The 23,744-nt window shown below is 37.1% G+C and overlaps 2 protein-coding genes across 2 annotated transcripts; both read left to right on the plus strand.

Moving 5' to 3' along the window:
• Positions 1-680: 680 nt before the first annotated feature.
• On the plus strand, positions 681-12,884 carry LOC122146097. The gene is made up of 9 exons (XM_042763439.1): positions 681-816; positions 914-1,078; positions 4,111-4,272; positions 5,043-5,174; positions 5,525-5,602; positions 11,700-11,767; positions 12,365-12,457; positions 12,547-12,718; positions 12,867-12,884. The coding sequence occupies exons 1-8, from the start codon at positions 750-752 to the stop codon at positions 12,565-12,567; spliced, it is 786 nt and encodes a 261-aa protein (XP_042619373.1). The 5' UTR covers positions 681-749; the 3' UTR covers positions 12,568-12,718; positions 12,867-12,884.
• Positions 12,885-13,578: 694 nt separating this feature from the next.
• On the plus strand, positions 13,579-20,726 carry LOC109065521 (uncharacterized protein KIAA2012 homolog). The gene is made up of 11 exons (XM_042763438.1): positions 13,579-13,620; positions 14,204-14,295; positions 14,390-14,456; positions 14,670-14,883; positions 15,728-15,923; positions 16,002-16,125; positions 16,599-17,041; positions 17,770-17,975; positions 18,077-18,249; positions 19,456-19,675; positions 20,022-20,726. The coding sequence occupies exons 3-11, from the start codon at positions 14,420-14,422 to the stop codon at positions 20,197-20,199; spliced, it is 1,791 nt and encodes a 596-aa protein (XP_042619372.1). The 5' UTR covers positions 13,579-13,620; positions 14,204-14,295; positions 14,390-14,419; the 3' UTR covers positions 20,200-20,726.
• Positions 20,727-23,744: the final 3,018 nt, after the last annotated feature.

A 23,744-nucleotide genomic window follows, 5' to 3' on the forward strand; every position in this document is an offset into this window, starting at 1 on the left:
GTAACTGTAATCTGTTACAGTTACTGAGGACAAAAAGTGTAATTAAATTACAGTTACTTATGAAAATGTTAAAGATTACAAAAGGGGTTAAATCTAAATATTTTCACACACACCCACATACAGATTTAATTGATTTCTTTCCCAAATTGCGTTGACTGCTCTAAAATATGAGACACCAATGTTTCAGGAGTTTAGGACACAAAATAGGACACGTTTATACGATAATATTATCATTTCCTACCAAGCCATATTTATTATTATGTTTATGATTTTTTTTTTTTTTTAAGATTTACTGTGTTTCCTATCATAGCTATGCAAATATTTAATTTCAAACAGTATCATGGCTATTAAACTATTTTTTAAATATGTTTCAAAATGATTTACAGTTTAAAACATTTGTAAGAAATGTAGAAAATTAATCATAAAGTAATCAAATGTAATCAGTTACATTACTGTAATAAAGTAACTGAAATAGTTAATTTAAATAGGGTAACTTGTAATCTGTAAACTATTACATTTCCAAAGTTACCTTCCCAACACTGTATCAATGTTCTGAAACAACAAAACAACCTTGTCTCTTGTAAATTCCAAAAAAGAATTGCATGTAATTCTTTTGGAACTGTCTTGAAAATCAAACAGAAATAAAAGAGAAAAAAAGCAGCTGTGAGAATTTACCAAAAAGGGACCTACACGTACATCTCCCTGATATCAAAGTTGGAACTACGCATGAAGACCCCTCGGAGAGACGCATGCACAGCAAAGTGCTGCTGCTTTTCCCTGCACAAACAGAACAAACAGACACCCATCAGCCAGATGGTACACAACATCACATACTATTACCAATAAATACAGCATAATGTGTTAGTTCATCATGTCGCATTTGACTAACCATTCTTTCTTTATTGTGCCTCAGATGAACTCCATAGAACCCTGGTAAAGGAGACTGAGCCACGTGGTGATTTGGAGCATGCAGTGGGAATAGACCAAAGAAAACAGGACCCTCTCTCTGACAGCAAGTGCAGGATTATAGAGATGGACCTCGGACATGTCATGTGGTCTGATGATCTAGAAAAAGGAGGTAATGATAGATTTATTTATCATTCAGGTTCAACACAGTACAGCTGCTGATTCACAAATGACTCACAACATATTTGCTGAAAGAAATATGATGACTCATGATGCATGAGCTTTACAAAAACAATCCATCACTGCAAGATCATTTTTGTGATATGATCTTTTTGAATATAAACCTTTATGCCCAGTGCTGTACAACTGAAGCATTAACCAACAAACTCAAAAACTGGTGCTGGAATTCAATGCAAACTCAAAAACTTGTCAAACATTTTCAGAAGACAAAACAGATCTAATATTGCTGGAATACATATTGTAAGAACACCTGGGGCTCTTATTCAAGCACAGAACTCAAAAGGACTCTCCCAGAAAGTCAACGGCAGTGCAGTATTGAAAACTGGTGAAGTGATGAAAAAATACAAGAACACTGCCAAGACTCTGACTTGAGCATGTAAACGTATTACCAATGAGTCTGGAATCAAGTGATCCTCCTCAAATTTTATAATAAAATTCAAAAACACTATAGTTCAAAACAATACAGTTTAAATGTACTTCTGCAGTAATTGTTTGATTTAAAAAAAAATAAAAAATAAAAAATAGCATTGAGGTGTATTGACCTGTCTCACTTTATGGTGGATAAAGGTAAATGAAATTGAGTGAAATTAACAAAATCACTAAATGTAGTTGTGAAATATTATTACAACTGAAATTAAGTTTTCAAATTGAATACATTTTAAAATGTTATTTATTCCTGCGATGTAATGCTGTATTTTCAGCATCATTACTTCAGTCTTCAGTGTCACGTGATCCTTCAGAAATCATTCTAATATGCTGATTTTGTTAAATGTCATTTCCTTGAGTGACAGCTTAATTATTTATTGACCCTTCATTGGCCATCTCACAATCCAACACAAATAGTGTTTATTTAAAATTTATGATTATTTATTTAGATAAAATGTAACAATAAGTTTCAATTGATTATAGTTAATGCATTAGGTATCATGAACAAACAATGAACAATATTTTTAAGCTTAATTTATATAAAAAAATACAATTGTTAATTCATGTTCATTTATAATTACTAATGTTAATTTATACAACTTAAAATGTTAAACGTATATTATTACATTTAGAAAATTAATGCTGCAGAAGTACTTAAATTAATAAAAAAAAAATGCTCTAAAAGTATTGTGATACCTAATGCATTGACGGTCCTTCTCAAAAAATTATCTATAAATTAATAAAAAAAAAATGCTCACACCAACTGAAAAGTATTGTGATTTTGGCATACAGCTCATAAAACATTGATCTCAAAAAATTAGCATATCATGAAAAGGTCTCTAATTATTAAACCTGAATTTAATTACTCTAAACACCTGCAAAAGATTTGAGGCTTTTAAAAACTCCCAGCCTGTTTTTTACTCAAAACCGCAATCATGGGTAAGACTGCCGACCTGACTGCTGTCCAGAAGGCCATCACTGACACCTTCAAGCGAGAGGGTAAGACACAGAAAGAAATTTTCTGAACGAATAGGCTGGTTCCCAGAGTGCTGTATCAAGGCCCTCAGTGGGAAGTCTGTGGGAAGGAAAAGTGTGGCAAAAAACGCTACACAACGTTTGACCGGACCCTGAGGAAGATGATTTTTCCAGACCTTGGGATGCGTTAGCAGTGGACTTATGTCTGGAGTAGAAACATCCAGAGCCACCGTGCACCTGTGTGCTGACCTGGGCTACAGAGAAGCAGCGGAGTCTGGAGGAAGACTGGGGAGAAGGAATTTTTTTCGGATGAAAGCAAATTTTGCATCTTCAAGGTGCCAGAGTCTGGAGGAAGACTGGGGAGAAGGAAATTGTGAAGCTACCCACAGTTGATGGTCTGGGGTGCCATTGGTGCTGGTGTTGTCCACTGTGTCTTTATCAAGTCAACTAGCTATCAGGATTTTGCATTCATGTTCCTGCTGTTTTATCCTTTGCTTTTTCAGCCGATTTGGCACCTAGTGTGCTTTCTGGTTTTTACTGCCATTTATAAAAATTGGCCTACCTCTTGACCAACCCCATAGAACTCTCTTTGTGAAGAGAAAGTGAAACCATACACTCTGGATGAGCAAATTATAAAGGCCTCCTACAACCTCAATTTTGCTCATTTGAAGCAGTCTTTCTTCCCGACCAAGTATCTTTTGCATAACTGACATATTATTTTTTTTTTAAAAAACACTTTTCTTTTATTGGTCGGATGAATTTTTTTTTGAATTTTTGGGTTTTTCATGAGCTGTACCAAATCATCAGTATTAAAAACAATAAAAGAACCTTGAAATATTCAGTTGGTGTGCGATGAATCTAAAATATATGAAAAGTTTAATCATTACATTAGTAAATCACACATACCATCCTCAAACGAGAGACTTATTTTGAAATAAGCTTCTGGTAAGGTCCAGGGCTGCAGTGGCTCATTATCAGTGAATCTTGCAGTTGATTTGCTAGTTCCTGTGTTTCTCCTTTGCTTCCCATTTAATAGTGGTGGTTTGCGGTTATAAAAATACCTCATAGCCTCCCTGAAACCATACTGAGACAAATTTAAAGCCGACCACCTTTTACTTCATGTGTGGCTTTTTAATTCTGCTGACCGCTTTCCTTTCTCATGCTTCAACGAAACTTAAATAAGCTGTAATGAAGTCTTTAGACACTCTAAAATTAATAACAGCTATCATAAATCATAAAGCACATCCCACCTCCGAGCACCACTTCACTCGTGGCTCAGCTTGTGCTTGGCTGCAGCTAAATGAAGTCTTTAGACAGGCGGAGCAGTGGGGAGTACACAGAGGCTAAGGTCTCAGGGGCTGATACAGTAAATAACAACACAGAGGCTAAGGTTCAGTTGTCCATTAGCGCTCAGGGACCCAGACACAACAAGCCTCTATGAGAACGCTGCACTGCTGTAGATTCAACCTGAGCATTTCTGCAATCATTTCTTGTTCAGTTTGAGATTGTTTAACTATTGCTACTGAAGAACTGAAGTGAATCCTTTACCTTTAATTCCCTTAGATCAACATCCCCCTCTTGGTCCACTGCCCCCCCTGGTGGGCCGGAGGGGTCCAGGTAAACAGAGCTCCATGGCGGTGTACAGACAGAACCTACATGACCCTGTAGACACAACAGAAACACAAACAGGAATCACTAGAGGTTGTCTCCCTCTGGAGCTCAGAGGTAACAGCATGCTTCATAAAGGTCTTCTACTTGTTAAGTCTGACATCAAGTCTCACTTTTTCCGGGTCCAAACATTCAATCAGATGCTAAAAGCAATCAACAACCCATGCTAATATACACTCACAGTGTTCATATTTACCGAAAAAATAAGCTTAGCTAAAAAACATTTGAAATCTCAGATGGTCAGACAGTGATTCAGCTTTTATGAATCAGTCAAATATTGGTGTCTGGGACGCTATGACCCTTGAGACTGTAGTTTAAACCATGAGTTTTTAAAAGCTTAGCTTAAATATGTGATACTGTATGAACAAATAGTGCTCATCGAGAAATAAATTATAAGATAAATAATACAACTATTGTGTAGATTAAAAATATATATATATAATAGTCAAATGTAACAATACAAATATATATGTAATATAAATGCTTTTTTGATTTAGATGCTGTTGCTTTGTCCATATTGTACATTTCAGCATATACTCAAACATACAAAAATACATGTGTAAACAAGACTATTAACACTATTGAGATCAGACTGCTGTTAATCATTTTGACTATGAACAATGTTTGACAACACATTTTTGAAAAATGTTTTGCTTGTGCTATCTATACCACTTAGGTCAATGTTTCTAATGCAATGACATTCATACATTTTTACATGTTACTTAAGTGCTTTATTGCATCTTGGAGCCCCTGTATATAGAGCACTGTCTGCTTTTTCCTTTTTTAGGTTTGTTAAGTCTCACTGTTTGAATCTCTGTGTTTGTCAGAATGGCAGGGAGGCCAAGCAGTGGGCACCTTAATAATGGGTCCTGATGGTGAAATCATATGCTTGTCTCTCTGGGATCCCGCAGTTGACACTGAGGACCACCCAATAATGGGTGATGTCACACAAGGTCACGGTAATCGAGGCTTTACTTGGTTTTATATTGTGCTCAACCAAATAAACACAGAACACAGAAATGTCTATACTAGCTTTTGCTCGCAGGGCTCTTAAGGAAAAGAAAAAAACATTAAAATGTTCACAAGACGTTATTCTCAACGACGTGTGTTATTAGAGTTATTATGTTGTAAATGTTACTTCTTGTCAGGGGAGACTGTGTTAGTGTATTACAAGAACAGAGTAGGTGATGGGTGAGAGTTCAGGTCAAATAAAGGGAAACACAGCAGACAAAAGAAAAACAGAGAGCATAGGAGGTCTGTAACAGACAGAGATGATGTTAACATGAAGAATGTACCTCTTTGTTTCTAGCTCTTAAGGTTGTGACTTCTGAGGGAGATTTGAAACAGCCTTGGACAATCCTTATACAGGACCACGACACGGATGAAGGTTAGCGTCTCCTATCCAAAGTACAGGAAGAATTTAGTCTGGAGTGTTTATTTTATTAAATATGGTTAATATGGAACAATTTGCATATACATATTACATACAATAATAGTAGTAATAATACAGTTGTGTTTTATATTTGTGTATTATCCACAACCTTTCAAAAGTCTGGGGTCGGTAAGATTTTTTAATTTATTTCTTATTAGAAGTCTCTTATGACCACAAAGGATTGCATCTATCTTCTATCTATCTATATAAGTATCTATCTGAAATTCATCCCATCCTCAAACTCATCTCATATGTGCTCTAACGAGTAAAATATAAGTAAAAATAGTACAGTACAATGGAACACAAACACACAAGCATGCATATAAAGCACACGGCGCCCCCTCCCTCCTTCTCTCATGCTGGCTGCTCCACATCTGGTGGTGGTTTGCAGCAGTGAGGTATCACGGACAGAGAAACCCGATACCCCCCCCCCCCCCCCCCCCCCCCCCAGGCTAATCCCGGCCCAGGAGTTTGTGTGACTGACAGAGGCTGTGTTTTCTCAAGCCGACCTCTGGAGCTGCTCTGTTTCCTTTATCCTGTCACTGGTCAGAAACTCAACTCCCACTGACCCATCTTAACCCACCAAACCCCCTCCTCCATCTCCATTAGCTCGCCATGCAAGCGCTCTCTTCATTCGCCCCTTTACTGCTATCCAGGCCCCTTCAGAAACAGACACTTTCTAAATAAAGACTCTTTGAGCAAACAGCTATCATCCAAGAGGCTACATCCCCCGTACCATGATATATATCAAAGTACCACAGCATAACCATCTGATGCTATCATTGTACTACGGTACCATTAGAGTAGTATTTTGTTGTTTATATTTACAACACATTCTAGTGAATCCCCTATTGATTTATTTGAGTCAAAGCTAAGTTTTAGAAACAAAACAGCCAGATTTGTGCTGCAGACAGCTTTATGTTAACCTAAAACTAAATGCCAATATGTGTGTCCTTGCGCTTATTCTGGGATGTTTTATGCTTGTCTGTCTGGACACTGACAAAGTGCTAACAAGTTGGTTGCTTAAAATAGTAAGGAGTGTTCAGAGGTGCCACATAGCATTCTGAGGTGTCTGGAATGCTGGAGACGGGTGGCGTTCATTACAGATAGACCCTCCACCAGCTGAAGAGAAGGAATTAAAGCAGTGGAAACAGGAAGTGGGAATATGTCCCCTTCTCTGTGAAGCTAAAAAGATTTCTTTTTGAAATATTTATTTATTTTGAATTGAGGTTGATATCAAAGCAAAAACATTCTGTTCCTACAATAATATTACAACAGATAAAAAGTACTGTTTACTATATATGTCCTATACCATAAATGTACCATAAATATCACTGCCCCCACTGGACATCCACATTGCATGACTTTTAAAACATCCAACTCACTGGCATGACAACTTGTACTTGTTCCTATCACCATGACCTGACGATAATTTTGTCATCTTGTACAAATTATTATGGTTTATAAGGCCAGGTTGAAAACATCAGATTCTTGATGGGTAAACATTACAGAAATGGGCATTAAAATGTGTGCATGCAAGTTTCCATTCACTTATCTGGATTTAAAAAAAAATAAAAATAAATAACTAGTGTGAGCGATGTAATAAACCAAACAATGATTTTAACTCTAATTTCCATTTGATATACCCATTTTCATTAAACACGCCACTCTCATTAATAGAGTTTAGCTTTCAGATTACTCCTACTCCAACTTTATTAATAAAGCACATACAGTGGGGAAAATATTTATTTGATCCCCTGCTGATTTTGTAAGTTTGCCCATTTACAAAGAAATGAAGGGTCTGTTATTTTATGGTAAGTTTATTTTAACAGATAGAGACAGAATACCAACCCCAAAAAAAAAAAAAATCCAGAAAAAAAAAACACATTATATAAAGGTTAGAAATTGATTTGCATTTCAGTAAGTGAAATAAGTGATCCCCAAGCAAAACATGAGTTCTTGGTGCAGAAACCCTTGTTGGCAAGCACAGAGGTAAGACGTTTTAGTGGGCAAACTTAGCAGGGGATCAAATAAATATTTTCCCCACTGTAATAAAACAACAAAGTTGACCACAGTGCTGTACAATGAAATCAATTAATACCCATGAAAAAACATCAATACACACCATACAAGACTAACCCAGATGGGTAACGACAACGACAGTACCTCAGCACTCATCCACGATCAAAAGCTAATGTAAAGAAATATGTTTTTAACTGTTTCTTAAATTCATTCAGAGATTAGAATTGTCTCAAATACAAAGGTAAACTATTCCATAGCCTTGGGGCAGCTACCGCAAAAATGCGGTCACAGATCACAACCAGATTTTTTTAATTTGATGTTTCCTAAAAGGGCTCAATGTACCCAGGTTAAATCCAGCCATATAATTGTTTTCAGAGGAACCAATTATAATCACCTCTGTTTTCGATTTATTAAGTTTCAAAAAGTTTGCAGTCATCCATGACTTCACCTCATCTACACAGGCCAACAAATGCCCCAAGGCACTGGAAGAGTTTGAGGTTAAAAGACAAATACAACTGAGTGTCATCGGCGTAAGAATGAAACTACACAACATATTTATCCAAAATCAATCCTAACGGTAGCATATAAAGAGAAAAGAAAAAGGGTGCTAAGATCGAACCTTGTGGGATACCACATGATATGGGTGACAAGGCCGATACATACTCTCCCATACAGACCAAAAAATTCCTATTTTGGAAGTATGACTTTATCCATCTTAGGGCATTTCCACAAATACCCACAGATGTTTCAAGACGAGATATAAGAATACGATTGTCAACCGTGTCAAACGCTGCTGTCAGATCCAGGAGTAGAAGTACAGTAAAATTACCATGGTCGGTCACAAGAAAAATATCATTAAAACCTCTCAGCAAGGCTGAATCTGTACTTTGATGTTTTTTAAAACCCGATTGAAACACTTCACAGATCTCATTTGCATCAATAAATGACTGAAGCTGAATGAGAATGCACTTCTCCATAATTTTAACCAAGAATGGAAGTTTCGAGATTGGTCTAAAATTAGCTAACACACTCTTATCCAAGTTTGATTTCTTCATAAAGGGTTGAACCACAGCATGTTTACAAGAATCAGGCACAACCCCTGAAAACAAACTCTTATTAATTATGGAGACTATAAATGGGCCGACTGAATTGAAAACTTGCTTTAACGAATGGGTCGGAACAATATCTTGAAGGAAAGTTGCAGTCTTTAATTTAAGTATAATATCCGCAAGGATTGAAAGAGAGATCAGCTCAAAATCAGAGAAAGCAACACCAGATACAGACTGCTGAACAACAGCATATACAAACAATGACTAATGTTATTATGTACATCTGAAATTTGATTTACGAAAAAGTTTAAAAAGGAATCACATAAATCAGTAGACATGTCTCCCACCACCTCTAATCCAGAAGTTAATTACTTATGTTAGACAATTTTATTTTCATTTCAAAAATGTATATCTATATGGTTGCGAATAAGAAAATCTCAAAAACCTGTAATATATGTTTAGTTTATCACCAAAACTACATAAATTTGGTTTAAAACTATTAAAAATATTTTGCCAAATGAAAGGAATGACAATTATTCCTCTTTAAAAGCTTGCAGTGAAAAGTCTGGCAAATTTATTTTGTTTTATGGATATTTAGATGTTTTTATTCTAAAAGGATACTGAATGATATTTAGCAATGCAATGTAAGGGCACAGATGGAATTTACAGTCCATATTTTCCTAGTGTCTTGTAGGTTATCATTAAACATGGTAGTATCACATGGATGGAAATATGCATATGGAAATGATATGCAGATGAGTTTATAGTAAAACAGATATAGTTATTTTGGAGAGAAAACAGGGTGGGGATGCACATATGCACAATCTTCCAGTGACTAGGATTTCTAAAGGGAATTTTGCTTTCTGGCAGTTTCTGGCATGGTTATATAAATCTGCCTTTTGTGCATACATACACATTTAGGATAAAATCTATGCAAAGTTTTATACATTAAGCCCCAGATCTTTTGTGCAAAGTAATTAGATACATTAATTAAACTGTTATTTAACAAAGAAGAGGTGTGGCCAGTCTAACTACTAGTAATAATAGTGAAGTAACTAACAAGATGAGAGGTTTTATATTATATTTTATATATGAAATATTAGCACAAGTCCAGTTTAAAACAATCTAGCGACCTACTTGCATCGCCTGTTTAGACAGAAGTTCAGCTGGGGCTCTGACAGAAATAGAGAAAGAAGTGAGACAGAGACAAAAATCAAGAAAAAGACAGAAGTAGAAAGCAAGCAGACGAGCAGTCCTGTAGCTTTTCGGCAGGATTTGTGACATGCAGGATGAATAATTGCAGTGGATGGGTGTGTAAGATCAGAGGGCGTGGAAGGTGAGCAGGGTGTGAAGAGACAGAGTAGAGGTCTCACTCACAGCGCACAGCAAGAATGTGGAACAAAAGGCAGCCCTTCTCTCCTTAGGATGGGGTCACCGCTGCGTTCACACAGCCTTACAGGCGAATGTGTGAGGCTCTTTCCATCCCCCCTCGGTTACACTCTCTCCCTCTTACTGTCTATCTCCTCTACACACCCGTTTCTTTGCCTCATTGACATCAAAGCAGAGCTGGAACCAATTAAAGCAGACAGACTTGCTGAAAAATAAACCATCATTGGCTAGTGCAGGGGTGCAAAATAACTGGCCACTCTGTGTCCAGACTACACGCCGTTTGCGCAGGCAGAATCCAGTGAGAGGCACAAAGAAAAACACTGCAAATCCTACAGCACTAAACATGCTTGCTCTCTCATGGTTTAATGCAGAAGACAAGAAGTCTGGCATGCAAAAGTGTGTGTGCGGATATCTGTGTCAGTAAAATACATTGTACAAATGGCAAACTGAGAAGCTGGGGTTGCTGTTCTACAACCTAAATCAAACCACACTGTAACTTCAGAACTATTTTCTCAGACAAAAAGATAAACCAGATTTGCCTGATAAATGACTAGACACATAAACATACTATTATAAATAAATTTAGTATGGCAAGCTGAACTGCTGTCATGTGCTGTTGAGGTTTGTTGATCATGCTTGGGACAGGCCTAAGTTTCTTGTGCCCCCTGGTGGAATGCAGCACTTTTCCATGAGGTTCGTCCACTTGATAAGAGGCGACGCAAACATACTAAACTTCAGCCTTATGACAGCCCAGTGCATTCATGTCATGTCAGAATGATTGTATTTACAAGCTGAGTGCCACCATGAAGTGGTAATTACCAGTGGGAGATTTACCAACCCTAAATTTGCAAATTGTGTGTCAAAATAAAGATTTATGGCAGAAGCAAATTGGTACTGATCATAATAAGCTGGTACAAATCAGTTAGTCATTTTGTGTACACTTAATGAAGACTTTGATTTAGCAGTTTCATTTGTGATCAAATTAACACAAGAGAAAATACAGATAAAAAGGTGAGTTAAACACCTAATGTGCACTGTTTACTTGTTATTTTGTTGCAATAGTACTGAAATATGTAGTGTCTCTGACAATAAGTCAAATTATTCATCTAAAAGAAGTCTTTTATGCTCACCATGGCTGCATTTATTTGATCAAACTGTAATACTGAAAGATGTTTTACTTCAATTTAAAATGAATTACTTTCTATTTTAATATATTTTGAAGACATGAATTTTCAGCAGCCATTAATCCAGTTTTCAGTGTCTCATGATCCTTCAGAAATCATTCTAATATGTTGATTTGCTACTCAAGAATATGATCAAAGTTGAAAAAAACATTTATGCTGCTTAACATTTTTTTTAAGCTTAAAAGTTTTTTTTTTTTTTCAGAACTTTTGATGAGTGGAGTTTATTTGAAAGAAAAATCTTCTGTAATATTATAAATCTTTACTGTTACTTTTCATTGATTTAATGCACCCTTGCTGAATATGAGTATTAATTCACTTAAAAAGCTGAACCCAAACATTAGGGTATATTTGAATGCATGTATTAACTCCTTTAATAGTCATGCAGAAACATGTCATGTCTGTTTGCAGAGGAAGACACCACAAGTAATACTGAAGAAACTACTTCAAACACAGAACAGCCTGACTCTAGTCATGAGGTATGACCTCAACCTTTCCATCCACTATAGCTGCTGAGAGTGAGAGACACTTTAATAATCTAGAATGAAATATTTCACAGTGAGAGAGAAGGAATTAACTATGAACTTAAGTTCAGTGCACCCACCTCAACATATCAAGGTCTGATAAAATCCCCTTTAATCAAAGCCAGTTCTGTTTCCAAATTAATGATATTCCATTATGCCGACAAAGCCAGCATGACTCTCAATTATTATTCTTTTATACTTCTGTGTAGAGCCCAGCATTTGTGGATCAGTATCTGTTATTAATCAAGCAACATGTAAGGTGCAATCTGTTGTTACATTGATTTTGTCTTCAAGGACACCGCTAAGTGCTTTTTTGGCACCAGAGAAGTTTTCCATCCCTGTGATCCTTGACATTGTGCAGAGCAATGGCAAAAACATACAAACTTTGCATCGTAAACTAATCAGACATTTTGTTTAGGGTTTCGATCCTAACTTCAGCTTCTTTTGCCAGAAAGCCTTGATGATCTATGAGCTTGAAATTTTTGAGGAATTCTACAGGATCATTGGTTTTGTGAAAATCACTAAATATTTGCATGGTGCTATTTTCTGTAGGAGTTTAGGGTCAATAAAACTTCAGAGAAAATGAACACCACAAAGAGGTGGCATCCATTTGGTTCCCACAATAAAACAGTTCAGAAGAGGCAGGTGAGCTTTCTGAGCATGATAACATCAGACTGATGTTTAGAAAATTTCAAGATAAATTTTGGTGAAAAATCACATGCTGCTTTCGGTAGGTGTTTAGTCAGCTCTCATGAAGAAACTAATGCAGAGGAGGAGGAGGAGCAGTCGGAGGATGAGGAAGAGGTAGAAGAAGAGGAGGAGGAAGAAGAGGAGGAGGTGGATGAGGAAGAGGAGGATGAGGACGGGGAAAATGGCTCTGATAATAAACCTGTTAATAATGCACAGGTGAGTTTAATTTCATGTCATCATGTCCTTCCAAATATATATGACTTTCTCTCTTTTAAAATTTCCTCTGCACAGTGTCCTGAATCAATAAGTCACGGCAGTAACAAACACAGGATCTATCTATCATATTTGTGAATCTTTTTTGTAGGTGTTTAAGGTGAAAGCTCATGCACAACAGAATAATGCAGAGGACGATTTCGGCTCAGACTGTCAGATAATTCAGAAAGAAAAGGTGAGTCTTCCTCATTTAGGACACTATTATAAGATTTGTTATAACAAAGTAACAGTTCACCCTAGGGTTCCAACGTAACTGATTTTGATGTTTTTTGTAGGTGATTAAGGTCAGATTACATGCAGAGCAGACTAAAGCCAAGAGGAAGGAAAATCGTTTAGGTGCTGACAATGAAATAATCCAGGACGAACAGGTGAGTCCTCCTCTTTTACCTGTACTATGCTATTATAAGATTGGTTACCGTCAACCGCTGCAATGAGGAAGTCTTAATAATCTCTGAGGCCTAAACCACTTCAGACCATATATCAGGTGCTGTTTTCTGTAGGTACATAAGGTCAGATCACGTGCAAAGCAGACTAATGCCAAGAAGGATGATTGTTCGGGTGCTGAGAGTGAAATCATCCAGGAGGAAAAGGTGAGTCTTCCTCTTTTAACTGTTTGCAGTTTAGTACCTTCAACCTCTGCAGCTAGAAAGTCTCAATCTGTGAAGCCTAAACCATGTACAGACCAGCTGACCTAAGAGCTACAGATTCAGGGGGAAATCACAATGAAATATGTGAGATGCTGTTTTCTCTAGGTGTTTAAGGTCAGATCGCATGCAAAGCAGACTAATGCCAAGAGGAAGGATGATTGTTTGGGTGCTGACAGTGAAATTATCCATGAGACACAGGTGAATTTTCCTCTTTTACACTGTGTAGCACACTATTATAAACTGATTCTCTTCACAATGAAGCTTAATAACCATCTTGCTACCATGCAACACTTGAAAGAAGTATATGCTCATCAAGGATGCATTTGTTAGACCAAAAATTCAGTAAAAACTAATATTGTGAAATATTATTACAATTTAAAATAACTTTTCTATTTTGATGCGTTTTAAAATGTAATGTATTATTGTGATGGACTTTTCAGCAGCCATTACTCTAGTCTTCAGTGTCACATGATCCATCAGAAATCATTCTAATGATAATGTGGTGCTCAAGAAACATTTTTATTTTACTATTGTCAATGTTGAAAACAGTTGTGCTGCATAATATTTCTGTGGAAACTGTGATACATTTTTTTTACAGGATTCTTTGATGAACAGCATTTATTTTAAATAGAAATCTTTTATAACAAATGTTTTAACTGTCACTTTTGACCAATTTAAGGTGTCCTTGTGGAATGAAAGTATTCTTTTTTTCCATTAAAAACCTTACTAACCCCAAACTTTTGAACAGTGGTATGAGTATGAGTGGTGCTGTTTTCTGTAGACATTTAAGGAGAGATCCCATGCAAAGCGGACTAAAGCCAAGAGGAAGGAGGATTGTTTCGGCTCTGACAGTGAAATAATTCAGATGAACAGGTAATTCCTTCACTGGTATAACATGTAGCATACCATTATGAGTTATCCATTAACGCCCACCTGGCTTAATCTGACTTATCCCGTCTCTCTCAAGATCTGTTTACCTGAGGAGAGATTAGAAGAAATGAGCAGTTCCACGACTCACCAGCTCAACAAAACCGGTAACCTGAGTTACAGCTCAGCACAGCAACATAAAGAGTAATGCTGCTGATCTGATATCTAAGCTCTGCCCTAGATTTTTCCATTTAAGTCAAAGAGGATGTTGAATGTCTTTAATAACTGAACATTCAGAGTAGAACAATTCTGGCATTTATTTGCTCCAAATCCCTTGAAAGTTTTACCTAAACTATAAATAATTGTGACTCTGCCCACAGGAGAGGAGGCCACTGGGGTGAAAAGAAACCGAAAAGTAAAGACAACAACTTTACAGCCAGAAACAAAGGTGACACGGGGGTCAAGGAAGTCCAAAGGTGCTGCGCCTGCTATCAGCCCTAAATCAACACATTTCACTCCCAGAGCACATTCACCGGAGTCTTTGTCTCCTGAAGGACAGGCAGAAATCCAGACAGGATTACCAGCGGAGGCAGAGTGAGTCTCAGTCACATGGAATATTGTGCTCTTGTTTTTGTGTTTATAAAATCTGTCCTGATGCGCAGGACTGGTAAGTATGATTGACACGCTTGTGTATTTGAATTCGAAAAGCCAAATGACAATAAATTCCCTGAATGTTCTCAGCATGCACATATAACCCCTCTATCCAAATAAATGATGCATAAGGGATTGTGTTATGTTGAAAAAGTTTATAATATTGTGCTAAATTGTGACCCGGTCAGAGAGAAACGGTAACAAAATACTGCTTTAGTTAACTAGCAGTTATAGTTTATAATTATATTTCATCAGAGAGGGTTAGAGGATTTTTAATAATAAATATGACCCAGTGCTCTTTGTAATTTCTGGCCAGTAAATCCCGACGTCCTTTTAATTTCCCCAAACTCCTCCCTCTCAATTCTGGCCACTTCATCAGTTCTTACCTCTTCAATCATCAGCCTGCTTGCATTCCCGTTGTGTTTTGGTGTACACAAAGCAGGTTGCGACTTCAGGCAAGAGGTCAAACAGCCTGGCTCCAAGGTTTTTGGGACTCATTAATATCCTGTCTAATCACTGTTTGCATTCCTCTCTCGTCACTCCATCTGTCCCAGTCTCCGGCACACTTTGATTGTAGCTCAGATTTCAGCCTGAACCCTTCTCAGGCCTTATGAGGGGTGAGAAAGCCGAGTGGAGATTAGGGTATCGCTTCACATCTGAGCTCATATCAGTAAATCTCTCTCATTCCCTACCTTACTCCGTCTGGACTATATCTTTAACTTCTGAACTTCCGACACTCTCCTCAAAAATGATACCCATTAACATATATGATATCCATTGTTGTTAGTTTTGACAGAAAAGGTCATTCGGAAAACACAGGTGGAAGAGAATATGCAGAACATATGCTGGTGGAGGAAGTGAAGAAAAATAAAAAGTCTAATAAGCAAACAGGCAAATCAAAAGGGAAGAGTGTTCAAATTCATGAAGGCATTGAGACCCTGAATACCAGTGTTCCTGATGATCCCACTCCTACTTCAAAGAAAGTGAGTTACATACTAGTCCATATGCTCATGTTGATTTTATATGCCTTATATTTGTTATAACATTCTCTCAATCTGCAGAAGAAAAAGAAAACAGGAAAACAGAAAAAAGAAGAGACTAAAGAAGAAAAGGAAGAGCCCATAAAAGCCCAGAATGTGACAGTTAAAGTTAAAAAGAAAAAGGGTCAACCAGCATTTGTTGTAGGTGAGTTTATGTTAAGATAAGCTAGTGAGCTGTCTCCATCAGCAGCATGAATATTTTACATTTATATCATTAAACATTCATATGCAACGCTTAAAAGTGCTTAGACAATTGTTTAAAATAGTTTTTTTTTTACTGCTCAAAAGTTTGGGGTGAGTTTGTTATGATTTTTTTTAAGAATGTAATACTTTTATTCAGCAAGGATGCATTAAATTGATCAAAAGTGACAGTTAAGAAATGTTATAAAATAATTCAACTTCCAATTTTTTACTTTCTATTCTATTTCAAAGAATCCTGAAAAAAAAATGCTCACACAAAAATATTAATATTAATAAGAACAACTGTTTTAAACATTAATAATAATAATAATAACAATAATAATAAATATCTACTGAGCAGCAAATCAGCATATTAGAATGATTGTTTAAACAGAAAAAAAAATTAAGAAAATCCCATTTTAATGCCTCTGTTTTTAGGAAAACCACAGCCACATGATGTTGAATGGATGGCAAATTCAGTGGATGAGCCTGAGAGACTGATGAGCCATGAGAGAGAGGAGACGACTCACGACACAGAGGATGAACTAGAAAACACTGAGAACACACCAGAACACACCTACACTGACTCTGAAGATGACATGGATGCTGATACAGACCGAGAGAGTACAGACACACATGAAGCACACGAAGTCTCTCCCAGATCAGTTTACAGCACTCACAGATCACAGCACTCACTCATTACAGCTTGTTCAGATGCCAGCTTTCACAGACTCTCACAGAGCTCCATCAGAACCCCCTCAATGGGGATGGCGTCCCACTGCGGCCCGTGCAGCCCAGCACCCCTGTCTCTCATCTACCTGCCTCCTCAGTCAGCACTACCTCCTGCCTCAGACCCTACTAAATCTGATCCAGGCAATGATGTGAGTATTTCTCATTTAACAGCTAGCTGTTTATTTGAATCTACACCATTATTAAACACACTGTTTGTATCAGTCAGACTGTCAGTGGATTAGTGGTGAGGATTTTACCGTGACTGTCTGCAGTTACATTGTTACGTCAGAAATGATTGTCTATAAATAGGTCAACAAACCATTCATTCAAAGATTTAAGCAAACTGATTAATTCTGGAATGAAATCAGTGAGTACACAGACTCATTCAGGAACAAAACCCCACTAATGTTTGTTGGACAGAGGTGCAGCTGATGATTTTTCTTTTACTTTGTTTTGAACTATTTTCATTTATGGAGCAAATGTAGACATAGTGGTAATTACTGTATTTCCTTAGAAGTAAGGAAGTACTCTGTCTAGAAGGCAAATCAGACAAAAAGCAGATGATGTACCCAAAGACAAAGACACAAAACAAGATGATGTACTTTCCGGCTTTAACAAGAGGAGGGGGAAAAAAACAATCCCATGAAAATTTGCAAAAGACAATCATATATGAAATATACATATTATCTATAGAAATATTAAAGCATCTATAACATATAAAAACACACACACAAAAACACATCACACACTTCATCATAATAACAAAAAAAACCTTTTTGCGCGTGTGCTTAAGTAATGACAAAGACTGCTAAAACAAGCACCTGTCATGTTACTGTCACATTCATAACCATACATGTTAAACTGATTTTACTATTAGGTTAAAAGCAACGAGGTTCCAACTAACCAAACAGACAAAAAAGCTGCAGCGCTGGCTGAAAAGGCAGAGCGCCGTCGTCTGGAGGTGGAGAAGAAACGGAAGGAGAGAGAGGAGGAAAAGAAGAGACAGCAAGAAAAGGAGGCGACAGAAGAGAGGATGAGGCTGGAACTGGAAGAAGAACAAAGGAAAAGAGCAGAGGAAGCAAGGTACAACATGTAACTGTTTTTTGGAAACAAATACTGTAACGAAATACTATATCCCGCAGATACTGGCAAAAAAACAAATACTATCACTGTCACATTTGCAGGTTACAGAAGATCAGAGAGGAAGATGAGAGACAAAGAAAACAGAAGGAAGAGATGGAGAGACAGAGGAGAGAGCAGGCAGAGAAAGACAGAGAAAGAAGACAACAGGAGGAGAAGAGGAGGCTGCTGGAACGGCTCCAGAGAGAAAGACAGGAAGAGGAGAAACGGCAGGCTGGTAAATACCTGTGCAGTCATGGTTTCTGATTGGTCGAGGCCCTTATCACGTGACAGTCTTGGTATCTCTTGGACTGAATTCTGGTTGTGTATGACTACTGTGAGAACGGATCTGAATCAAGATTATGACTATGTTGCAAACTCTAGCAAAGCTAGACAGCTGCCTTCTAAGGGCTGATTCGCACAGAACATGTTTTGTGTTTAAGGTAAAAAATAAAATTAAATACACAAGGCACATGGCAGTGGAATAAAGAATAAAAAAAGAGGTCTAAAGATGCATTTTTTAAATTCAAGTTTTTGCAAGTTTAACTTTTTTTAGAAAACCATGTCATGCGCAGGATGTTACAAACGATGTGCAGTGGTCAAACACATCAGTCTATTGCATGTTTACATAAAAGAAGATGGAAAACCAGTCCATTGCAAAACCATAAGTGAAATGAAAACAAAAAGAAGATTTAGATCTATGTTTTTAAGGGTTTTTTTCTTTCTTTTTTTTTACTTTTAAAGTTGAACTTCTTTCAACTTGAGTGTCATGTTTTTAGAATGGTGTGTCAAGTGCAGGATGCTGCAAAAGATGCATTTTTTTGCATGCAGAAGATGTGAGCGTAATAGTTATACATGTCTGTCTATGCACGTTTATACAGAAAACAATGCAAAACCAGACTCTGTGTGAATGGCCCCTTAAGGCTGTATTGTCACCAGCACAGAAACAAATAAGCGTATGATTTGGAACAATCTACAGCTACTCAGTGTGATATAAATAGACTTGAAAGCTGATTTAAATTAAGTTTGATTTTAGCATGTTGCTAAGCTAACATTGCAATTAACCTAAAAATACATAACACAAAATATAATTTATCAAAATATACTTTACTAATTAAAATACTAATTTATAAATAAATTTGATGATTTATTTATAATGAGCGTATTATTTATATTTATTTATTTGTTTTACTTACGGTCTTGTGTCCTTCACTTGCACATGAAGTTAGCGGAGACCTTACGGAGTCCCACTGCTCATTTTATGAATCAAGAGGGCGCTCACAAGGGCTTTATGGCCACCTTGATGCCAAGTGTGCAGACTATTACCCACAGTCAATGCAGCATTACATCACCTAAGTGTGTGTCTGGTGGAGGAACACACAGATCATTATACATCCTACAAACTTTCTAAATAAGTTGAATGAATGACTGTCCTCATTTTCAGCTCAGCTGGAACATCTGCGTTTGGAAGAGGAAGCTCGGAAGGAGGAGGAGCTCAGGAAGCTGTCAGAGATGGAGGAGGCTGAGAGACTGGAGTACCTGCGCAGACAGAAGGAGGAGGAGGAGGAGAGAAGGAAAGCTGCTGAGGAGAGGAGGAGGAGGGAGGAGGAAGCAGCGATGCATGCTGAAGAACAGGCCAGACTGCAGGCTGAACTGTTTGCCAGGTATGTCACAGCTGCAACACACATCTCAGCTCAGGTTCATTCATCAGTGTTTCATCAACTTGGGTTCCTACATGTGAGAACGTCTAGCGGTTGGTGTTACTTGCAGAGGAACACTGTTTTGTGCTTCAGCTCCGCTATTCTGTGCGGATGAATCTGATGATGAATGATAGAAGTATGGAATGACCAAAGTAAGTAATCTAGGCTTACTATAGTGATCTAGGTTAAAAGTGATTTAGGCTAAGACAAAAACACAGTTTGGAAGAAGAATTTGCTTACAATTTTACCACTGAAATGTAATTGTGCTGGAGCGCTTTTGTGAAGTCTAGTGTTTGTCTCTCAATGACAGGCAGAGGGCAGCGCTGGAGCAGCACTTAAAGTTTCAGAGGGGTCTTTTTGTGGAGGCTGAAGGCCTGGAGCAGACACAGGATATTTCTCGGCCCTGGATTTTCTCCTATTTCGCCCTGTTGAAGCTGCTTGGCTTGGATGACGCCGCATCTGAGGACACACTCAAAGATGTGCTGTAATTGCTTCATTTGGGTTCATGCAGTAAATTATCACACCCAGCGCTTACAACTAGTGTTTCAGTTATGTGCAATTTTCTTAGTAGGTGAACAATCTGTATCACGTGAATCAACGAGTTAAACTGCTGGATCGCTCACATATTCTCAGATGTCTAACTCTGTCATTTCAACATATCAGCACTTTTGAATTCTAGAACTGAAAAAGTAATGTAAATTAATAAAATATTAAAACACCATGGGCATTTTCATAAAGAATATATATTTTTCTACATATGCCAAGCACTAAAATTCATTCAAGTGTTGTTGTGGACAATGAGTGGGAGTCAAAGAGGTTGAGAGCCACTGGCATAGAGTGAGCAGCGCCCTCTACTGTCCACATCAGGACATCTTTTGTCACATAAGATGACACATTTCAGGTCTATGCTCTTATTTTGAAGTTAATTTTAAACTATAGTAGAATTCAAGTATATGAAAGATCACAAAATGCACAGCATCAGCGTCTCTAGGGTAAAAGGACAAGCAGGTAACAGTGAATTCATCTGTTGACTGAATATAATAATTATTAAAATTATAATTATTATAAGCAACGTTTCTTTTGTGAAATGCTTCTGCCTGACAAGGGTTAAAAGACGAAAATATCTGCAAATGAAAACCCATGGGCAAACATTCTTTGTAAGTTAATGAAAATAGTGTGGAAACCTTAATACAAAAGTTGCATAATAGCAGAATTCATCTGTGGCATTGTGTGACAGATAATAATATTGCCTGCTAAGGAGGGGATGTATAAATTTAAAGAATTTTATCTGCCTCTTTTGTCCTTACTAGCTTTCTGGCCTTGAACGTGTTAGTTCCCTTACGCCTATGCAGGGTCTGAAAGCTCTCGGATTTCATCAAAAATATCTGAATGTGTTTTGAAAATGAACGAAGGTCTCACAGGTTTGGAATGACATGAGGCTGGGTAATTAATGACAGAATTTTCATTTTTGGGTGAACTAACCCTTTAACACGTGGGTCAGACTTTTAGTCACTGCTGGTAGATGACTTTCAGTTTCTCAATTGAAAAGTAGCTAGTCTATGCTGACAAAAAAAGAAATTCAAAGAACAAAAACATCATTAAATAGTAACAATAATGGCTCAACTTCACATTAATTGCCTCAAACGTTTGCAATTGGTTTGTAAAAGGTGTCTTCGTGCAGGTTTGGACTATTTTCGTTGTTTTTACACTTTTGACCAGCAAGTGTCGCCAGCGTTTCAAAATCCCTTTTTGTGCGTTTGAGAGAAACGTGCTTGAGTTTACCTTCCAGCTTCTTTTTCCTGCAGCTTCTAAGCTCCTGGAGAAGCGAGTTCTCTCTGGCTTCTGATCACAGATACAGTTTCGTGACAGCAGTTGTCGAGTACATTTGGCTGCGGTGAACACTTTCCCCAGTCTATTTCAATCGCCAATCTATTTTATAAGTTGCTCCAGAGTATTCGGGCACTTTGAAATGCTGGACACACACAAATGTGCTCCCTCCTTAAATTCTTCCTGATGAATAAATATGTACATAATTTGTTCCTAATCTGTCTGAGACTAAACTAAAAGTGCGTTAGGGCTGTTTAAATGTAGTGTACGACGACCTGCAGATGCGCGGCGCTTTTCACCAACAGTGACGCTGGCAAAAGCGGAAGTTGCAGAATAAAATACCTTTTTTTTTCCTTGCCGGAACAAAATAATAAAAATATAACAAGATTCCAAATGTTTTGCTTCTTTGTTTGATTTACAGGCGGTGGGAGCTACATTTTCAGCTTTGACCAAGGTGACACCTATGTTAGCCAAAATAAGCATTATTGCATTTAAATAACCTTACAAATCAACTCTCTTCAAATGTCCAACACAAGGATCCATAAGGCTTCTTTTCAAAGATTAGAAATACCTGCAGGAACAAAAAGGTCGTGGAAAAAGTGCCATAGTTTGTGTGGATAAACAAATGGCTTCTGAAACAAAATGCATTAAGCTTTAAATATTTAATCTGATCTCATTCATTCAGTTCTACTTTTAATGAGAAATCTCTTTTTTCCTAGTTGTCACCACTATAATAACTAAAATAACAGAGAGATTATTATTATTTCTATGCTCCCATGAACTCCATTATGCTTGCATGGTCCACAATCTGGACAGGAATGGCCTGTGTGTCTGGAGAAAGAGTGTCACTCCCTTCTAGGAGTCCTTCCTTCTGAGAGGATACTGTCAATATAACAGCAGAACACTAGATACTGTGGCAGGGTAAACAATGGTTATACTTTGACTACAGTTTGGAGCCTTCTTTTTGAAGCAGGATTTACCTCCACTCTCTATACTGTATTGAATGTTTCCAACATGTTTACAGCTGGAATACAGTACACAGCTGCACTCTTGACATCACACACTTGCTGACTTTGTGAATGGTTACAGGGCATCATGCAGTAAATGACCGAGGATCACACACTACCAGATTTCAAGTTGTCATAAACACAACAAACTCACACAGAAACATGTGCCTCGTTGCCAGGAGACATATGACAAATGAAAATCGTCTGCATGTTTAATATCCTCTGATTAAATGGATTCACACTCTGAAGCTAAAAATCTTTGCCCATCCATTTGCCCATACAATATGGGATTTATTTTAGTGAAATCTGTCAACTCTGACTGCCCAAAATATGTCAACAGTATTTTACAGTCCACAATTGCAGGAGTCAGGGCCAAGGTCAAAGTCTCCGGAAGCAGGTTATAGCCTCTGCTTTCCACTGCAAGAAAAAACAACAACAACATAAAAATAATGGTTTACTACAGAAAGCAGCTGGCATATTTTTGCTTTTTAGTCATATATCTACTTTTTATTGAAAAGATTTGAAAATATAAAAAAAAGCTCAGAACCTTTTTTAGGTTGGACTTCCTTCCTCCGTGGACCAAACTTGCATTCCATCACTATAGCTCTGCTTCCTTAACACCATGTTAAAAACTATAGATATTGACTTTGTGAGCATACTGTAAAACAATTACATTAAATAACATCATTCGATCAAGGTTTAACAATGTTTGTCATTTTAATAAAAAATTGTGTAAATATACTTCCTATTGCTAGCACTCTCATTCTAGAAACTGAAAAAAAAAAATATATATATATATCTAGAAACATTTGCAAGTGTAAGTTGAATCATAAATAATTTGGTCAGTTTTCCCAAAATACATTTTAAATTCAAAAACAGTAAAATGGTGAAATATGATTACAATTTAAAATAAATGTTTTACACTTCCTAAAAGAATATATTTTGTAATGTATTTTTGAAGCAAAGCTAAATTTTCAGCATCGTTACTCCAGCTTTCAGTGTCACATGATCCTTAAGAAATTATTCTAACATGCTGATTTGCTGCTCAAAAAATAATTCTTATAATTATTAATATGCAGTTGTGCTGCTTAATATTTCTGTGGAAATCGTGAGATATATTTTAGGATTCTTCGTTGAAAAAAAAAAAAAAACAGCATTTAATTGAAATATATATTTTTTAATGTCTTTACTGTCACTTT

Source organism: Cyprinus carpio, chromosome A9 (assembly GCF_018340385.1).
Source record: "Cyprinus carpio isolate SPL01 chromosome A9, ASM1834038v1, whole genome shotgun sequence".
Lineage (NCBI taxonomy): Eukaryota > Metazoa > Chordata > Actinopteri > Cypriniformes > Cyprinidae > Cyprinus > Cyprinus carpio.

Bases quoted from the DNA above. Each gene is read 5' to 3' on its own strand.
- LOC122146097 (XM_042763439.1), top strand. From the start codon at position 750: ATGCACAGCAAAGTGCTGCTGCTTTTCCCTGCACAAACAGAACAAACA. The intron at 817-913 runs GTACACAACATC...ATTGTGCCTCAG, and splicing joins AGACACCCATCAGCCAGATG to ATGAACTCCATAGAACCCTG. The intron at 5,603-11,699 runs GTTAGCGTCTCC...GTCTGTTTGCAG, and splicing joins GGACCACGACACGGATGAAG to AGGAAGACACCACAAGTAAT.
- LOC109065521 (XM_042763438.1), top strand. From the start codon at position 14,420: ATGAGCAGTTCCACGACTCACCAGCTCAACAAAACCG. The intron at 17,976-18,076 runs GTACAACATGTA...TCACATTTGCAG, and splicing joins AAAAGAGCAGAGGAAGCAAG to GTTACAGAAGATCAGAGAGG. The intron at 19,676-20,021 runs GTATGTCACAGC...TCTCAATGACAG, and splicing joins CAGGCTGAACTGTTTGCCAG to GCAGAGGGCAGCGCTGGAGC.